The 6,817-nt window shown below is 32.9% G+C and overlaps 1 protein-coding gene across 6 annotated transcripts; it reads right to left on the reverse strand.

The window, feature by feature from the left end:
* Window positions 1-4,585, reverse strand: LOC146912085 (uncharacterized). Of its 6 annotated transcripts, none has more exons than XM_085718864.1 (3): window positions 4,460-4,585; window positions 1,492-1,637; window positions 1-469 (listed from the first exon to the last, which is right to left on the reverse strand). In XM_085718864.1, exons 2-3 carry the CDS (start codon window positions 1,612-1,614, stop codon window positions 419-421), a joined length of 174 nt encoding a protein of 57 aa, XP_085574990.1. In that variant the 5' UTR covers window positions 1,615-1,637; window positions 4,460-4,585; the 3' UTR covers window positions 1-418. The 6 variants fall into 6 exon arrangements, with proteins under 6 accessions (XP_085574990.1, XP_085574989.1, XP_085574987.1 ...); XM_085718863.1 differs by lacking the exon at window positions 4,460-4,585 and adding an exon at window positions 2,645-2,869; XM_085718861.1 differs by lacking the exon at window positions 4,460-4,585 and adding an exon at window positions 2,452-2,635.
* Window positions 4,586-6,817: the final 2,232 nt, after the last annotated feature.

Below are 6,817 nucleotides of genomic sequence, written 5' to 3' on the forward strand. Positions count from 1 at the left end.
TAAGAAACAATTGATCCACAAGTTACGTTCAATCTTTACATACATATATATTGATAGATTGAACATGGATTCCACAAGCAGGAACATAAGAAACAATCAATCCACAAGTTACATAAATATACATATCAAGTTATGGTTTTGCTACTTGCTGCAAACGAACGTGAGTCTGTCTACCAGCATCAAGCAAACGTGATTTTATGGTTTCGGGGGAGGATGTTTGGTATCCAGTTATGAATGTGAGTCTTCCTTTCCTTTCAAAATCGATTCTAGCTAAAATCAATTTTGTGGAAAAAGTTTTCAGCTTTACCCCTCCTTTGTTTTCCTACTGTTGGCTGCTTATCTTCGAATCCAATCACAGATAAAAGACAATTATGTGATTATTTTGACATTATGAGAGGAAAAAAAGACAATTAAAAGGCTAGATCCTTTCACGGTTAGAAGCTTCATGTTCCTGGCGACGCCTCTCCCTCTGTAAATTAGATAGATTATGTAAAGAATCAGTCAAACAGACTAATTAACAAATCAGTTGCGTATAGTTGTAAAACTAGTCATCAGCAAGCAAGATGCCACACACATACTGAATTACTTGAGGCTTGCCCATTTCCATACATTTAACAGAACAATGCTTATCTTGCATAGGTCACATGGAGAATATATGTTACACATATTGCTACAAATTCAATCAATTTGCATTTTTCTTTTCTATTCTTATTTTTTATTTTTATTTTGTGGAAAGGGATCTAGACAAATTCTCCTGAAAAACTACCAACTACTGGAACCAGCCAGGTTAAGGGAAGTATTATTTAGCACTATCCTTATAAGTTATTACTCTCTACAATGACCGAGCTGCATTTTTCAACTATCTTATCTTCATTGAATTTTACATATATATAGCATAAGATTACATGGCTTTGGTTCACAGTTCTGTAAACTGCAATATGATTCTCAAACAGTTAAGTTAAACGATCCTAATTAATAATGCATATTTCAAAATCAGATGGCAATTGAAGGAGAAAGCAAAGCTTATTTACTTCTCTTCAAGTGGTAGTAAAACATGCCACATACAAAGCATCCAATAATATATCACATAGAATTGGCCAATTCTGGATCAAAAAGCCATATTAACTATAAATGTTATTATATGATCAGGAAATGCATATATTCTCAATTCGACAGTCCTTAATAGTTAATTCCCTAACACCGACAACAAGAACCAAGTTTTCTCCCACTAACTAGTGCCAGCTACATGGATCCAACGACGCCATAATGTTCTGTCATATATCATATCTCTATCTAACTCCCTAATATCTAGGTCTTTACTAATAGTTTTTCTACACAATCATTTGCCTCTAGCGATTTCGCTATACTCCATATGATCTACTCTCTTTCCTGTTTTTGGTAGGAAGATCTATTCTCTTTACTATAACAACAACAACAACAATAATAATGATGAACTTGGGAAAAAAAGAGAAATGTGAGTGAGTCACTGACCCTTCTTTCCCAGTAAGGAAGAAAGCAAACAAAATCATAGACTGGAGTGATGGTTGCACACAAAACTGCATTTAATGTTGTAAACAACACGATTGCAGTCATGGGTCGGGTTTGATGCGGCATACTTAACTGTTTCTTATCCGAACCTGCAATCAATAAAACAAACAAACATTTGCATCAATCATGTTGCGGAGTACAACAGGAGGAAGAGAGGGGAAGGAAAATCCAAACCTAGACTAGACAGATGACTTTCTCACTGATTCTGGCTGCCTGCTCGGCAGCCCCTACATTTTGTTTATTTATTTCAATTGAAGTTCTGAATTTTGTTGTTTTAGGCTTTTAATTGTTAAAAGATAAATTAAAGCGCTATTTTTTTTCTAAGAAAAATGTTTAAGAGTATCATTGTACATTGGGAAACTTGTTAAAGAAGGGAACTTTAGGTTTTTTGTTAGCATGTAGTTTTAACAGATTAGATAGAAGGGACAACAAATAAAATCTACAACAATATATAAAGAATTGTACCCTTCATTCAAACTATTGTAACAATATCATTATAATAGAAGGAAAATGCTACTTCTCAAGAAAAATAGCTTCAAGAATTTTTCAAGACACAGTTGGCAAATTTTAATTGGATGATTTATTTGTCCACTTCCTATTTTTCAGCCACACCTCCTTGAATTGTGGCAAATGGTGCATTGTGATTGGCTATTCTTTATTCTTGAAGAATTCTTGATGTTATTTTTCTAGAGATATAGCATTGCTCATAATAGAATTGTCCCCGTTAGCATAGCTGAGTTGGTAGGGGACAATGCAGTGCAATATGCAGGGGTTGGATTCGAACTCTGGATCCCGGGTGAAATTCTAGCCACTAGCCAATTTGACCAAAAAAATAATAATTTAACTACAACCGGAACAATATTAGTTAAACTTGTGGTATATTCTAGAATATTGAGAACATACCATAAATATACAAGTAAACACGAATACAATAGTTCTAGTCTTGACGCTAGTGACGACAATTTCTTTCTTCCACAAGCATAATTAAGGAAAAATGATATAATTATTAGTTAAAGCAAACGAACATAGAATGAAAGAGATGCAATGCGGAATTGAGAATATGAAAATAGTGTTGGCTGGAAAATTTGCTACTCACCTGTTCCGAAATATCGCAGATAAGATGAAATGAGTGATTTTGAGTTTTCACTGTTGCCTGGGCTTTATTGGTTCACAAGTCAAAAAATTAAATTGCTTTTTACGCCCGTATTTTCCTAAAATGCCCTTTGTATACCTATCAGAAGTTACGTTTTAATGATATCGTAAGTTATCTTCCTTTCGGTCCATTTCTCGTATTACATCTTCTACACTCAACCTAATATAACCTTTCAAATTTTTTGTTTAGTCAAATGTCATATATTGTAGTTATGGTTGAACCTTTCATTGATTGAAAAATAGACATTGTTGAGCTTCAGGTACAAGTTTTTACTGTGGGAATCTTTTCTCACATATAAGAAATATAGTGTTCAAGAGGATTTGATTAATTGGATTCTTTGGGAAGCAACAAATCTAGGATTGACGGTAGTTATAGATAAATTTGATCATGGTCCTGACCAAAGTTAGCAATATTTTATATTGGGCTGTGAAGGTACGATATCGTTTGATTCATGTAGCCGACTCCTTTAATAGGATAAGACTTAGTTGTTGGTGTTGTTGTTATAAAGGTACTATGTGTACTAAAGGACTAGAAGAATTTGAAACGAGAAGACATAGGGTCGAAGAAATGTGAATGTTCATTTAGGTTGCATGACTATGTTGGTAGGCAAGCAATGGAGTCTCGGTGTTTGTGTATGAGATACACAACCATCCAATGGAGCTAAAGTTGGAAGGTCGTATTCTTGTTGTTCATTTAAATGATGAAGAGAAAAACCTTGTTAGTTAGTACTTTGCACATGATGGATGCAAGATTGATAATTCTGTGTGCACAATGATTTCCTTTGCAATAAATGTGTGTAAAAAAAAAAAGACATGTTACTAATTGGTTTCAAACAATTTCTCCATCTATTCTTAAGTTGCCAAGGAAGTATGTGATAACACTTGAAGGTCGATTACGAACTTGAAATCTTTTTGGATTTGCTATAGTTATCAAACTGTGTTAATCATGCCAATAGTTGTTTGATTGAGATTGAAAGATTTAGAATATAATTAAAATTGGTACTTCGTGTTTTTAAATTAAAATTGAAACCTAGATGATTCGATCTCAATGTAATGATCACTGATAAACTACATGCGTGAAATGTGAATTCATTTGTCGAGTGAATTCACTTACGTAATTTTGTTCTTGTCTAATCACGTGAAGAAAACTAGAGCTTGGCCACATATATTCGTACTAGTAATAATATTTAAAAATTAAGGAAAATTGATGGAGAAAAATTAACAGGCCAATTGTATGGTTCTAATAATGTGATGCAAAAAAAAATTAGGCAACTACACAATTCGTCCTTTTTTTTTCTTTTCCAGGCAACAATTTCATCATTTATCTTCATTTTTTCTGATTTAATCTTTTATGTTATAATCAGATAAAACTTTCGTTATTTATCTTTCTTTTTTCCCAATTTAATCTTTTATGTTATAAAATGCCAACATTGTTATCCTTGTTTATAAAAAATAAAAAAAAAATCCAAAAACTTGTAAAAAAAAACTTATAAAAAATTCATTAAACTCAAAAACAAACCGTAATCTTTATCATACAAACATAGAAACTCATATTTCATTGAAAAAATCTCATAAATATTATACAAATTGACATTTTATATCATAAATGATTAAATTGGGAGAAAAAGATAAAAGACAAATGTGTTACCTGATTATAAACATAAATGGTTAAATCGGGAAAAAGAAGATAAAAGACAAAAGTGTTACTTGAAATTAAATTAAAGGACGAATGATGTAATTTTGTCAAAATATTATTTACCTTTTCAGTATCATATTTACGGATGGCAATTGGACTCAAGGTCAATGGGCACATGCAAAAATATTCACGATGAACGGGTAAATACAAACATTATTAGGTCTGAGCTTGAACTTGGGTAATTACTCATAAAACTGAACATGTATGGACACGGGTACAGACCCTCTTGTGTCCAGCCTGCCCTACAGTCTGCACATTATTTAAACTATAATTATAATTTTGTATAATGCTAAAATTAATTAATTAATCTTAAATTTTTTATATTTATTATAATATGCATTTTTTTATACTTTAGATACATTTTATTTAGTTAAATACTATTACACGTAATGTTTTAAGAGTCCATTCAGGTTCTAGTAATACTAAGGAGGTCATTTATCTATTATATGGGTGTTGCAAGGAACTAGATTTCCATCATAACTCATGATACATAGATAGAAACACATGGTCGGTTGCAATCATACAAGGCAGATGAACATGAGAACTAAAGCATGAAACAACAATATACAATCAATTGTTAATGACAGAAGAAGCTAGCCTACAGAAGTTATGCACAAAGCAATTGTCCACAGTGGCGGATCTTGCCGAAAATATTGGGGGGTGCGGTAAATATGAACTAAATATTATAATTGAAATTCATAAAAGTTATATACAATTTCATCCAAAAAAAATATCACCGCAATAGCTCAAACACGAGACTAGCTAAAGCTCCAAATATATTATATACCAACATGAGAAGTGAGAATCGCGTTTTGATATGTGAGGATGGAGAGGAGAGGGGGTACTGAGAGAGAGACTCAGACAAAACAAGTGTGAACTAAAAGTGTCTCAGGGGTACTATAGTAGTTTTCTATATACAAATTTTTTTTATTTTTTTTATTAGGGGGTGCCACGGCACCTGGGGGTCTCAATAGAGATCCGCCCCTGATTGTCCATTCAGGTTCTAGTAAATACTAGGGAGGTCATTTATCTGTTGCGAAACAGGTAGGCAGCCAAACATCAAAGAAAAGCAAAAACAAAAGCTTCTGTAACAAAAAACAGCTGCTGTCACGCCTAAACTATTGCAGCCCCTAAACACGGCATAACAGAACCAGTGACTAACCAAACGGAAACAGCTTATACAAAAACAATTTAACCATATTTATAGACAAGTGTTTAATCTGTTCGTATAGAAACAACTTATAGACAAGTGTTGAAACATCTAAATTTTTAAAAAACTTGCAACTCTAAACACGATATCACGAAAGATAACTTTTGAACATGAATGGCTTACAAGTACTGTATAGAGACATATGCTTATTTTAATGTAAATAAGAAGAAATATGGACATCATGGATACTTTGTGATTATGCAAAAAACTTATGCTCATTTTTTTAGTAAATGACTAGCCTTTAAATATTTCCTAACCACCATCGTAGGTATTAAAGTTCACATAGTTCGATATGGTTTTGAATTTTTGTGAACAGAGCACTGGAAAAGTGATACTTTGTGGCTTTCTAAATGACCATATACTTTTTTTAAATCAGCTAAATTTTATTACTGCCAGCTCCTGCAAGACGGAAGAAGATTGGAACTAAACAAGGAATACAATAGTTCCGCATACATGCGGAAAAGCCACAACTGACACAAAGCCTACTAAAACACGGCTGAAGCACACACCTAGACAGCAACAAAATGCACTAACAGCAAAAAACTAGGCCTCCGAAAAGACCAGAGTTATGACTCTGCAATTGAAAACAACTTATAGTTTGTACAAAAACAATTTAAGGCACAATTTGTGCACGTTCAATATAGCATATAGCATATATTGAAAACAACTTATAGCTTATACAAAAACAATCTTTACAGTATTTTCATATAAATTTATAACTACCAATATGAACACAGATTATAGCTTATACAGAAACAATTTAACCATATTTAATCTGTTCGTATAGAAACAGCTTATTGACAAGTGTTTATCATGATAATGACTTATATACAAGAACAATTTGAATCATTAGAACATTGAACTAATAATATGAATCAGCCACAATCACATTGAACAATTTGAATCAACCACAATCACATTGAACAATTTGAACCACAATAAGCCACAATCACAATCAATTGAAAAACACAATCAAATGAAAATCTAAACCCTAATAACCACAAATATAGTGTAGTTGTGGTTACTTGTGGAACTACCTAAAATTCCTAGTGTAGTTGGACTACAAGGACCTTCGAGAAGGCGGAAGACATTCCGATGGCCGAAGGGGTTAAGGTGTGTACTTGTGAGAAGCTACCTAAAATTCCTAGCGTAGTTGGATGCAAGAATCTTCAAGAGGCGGAAGGTATTCCGATGGTTGAAGAGGTAAGGTG

The sequence above is a fragment of the Medicago sativa genome, chromosome 6, assembly GCF_051527215.1.
Source record: "Medicago sativa cultivar Bolivia chromosome 6, Bolivia_mono, whole genome shotgun sequence".
NCBI lineage: Eukaryota > Viridiplantae > Streptophyta > Magnoliopsida > Fabales > Fabaceae > Medicago > Medicago sativa.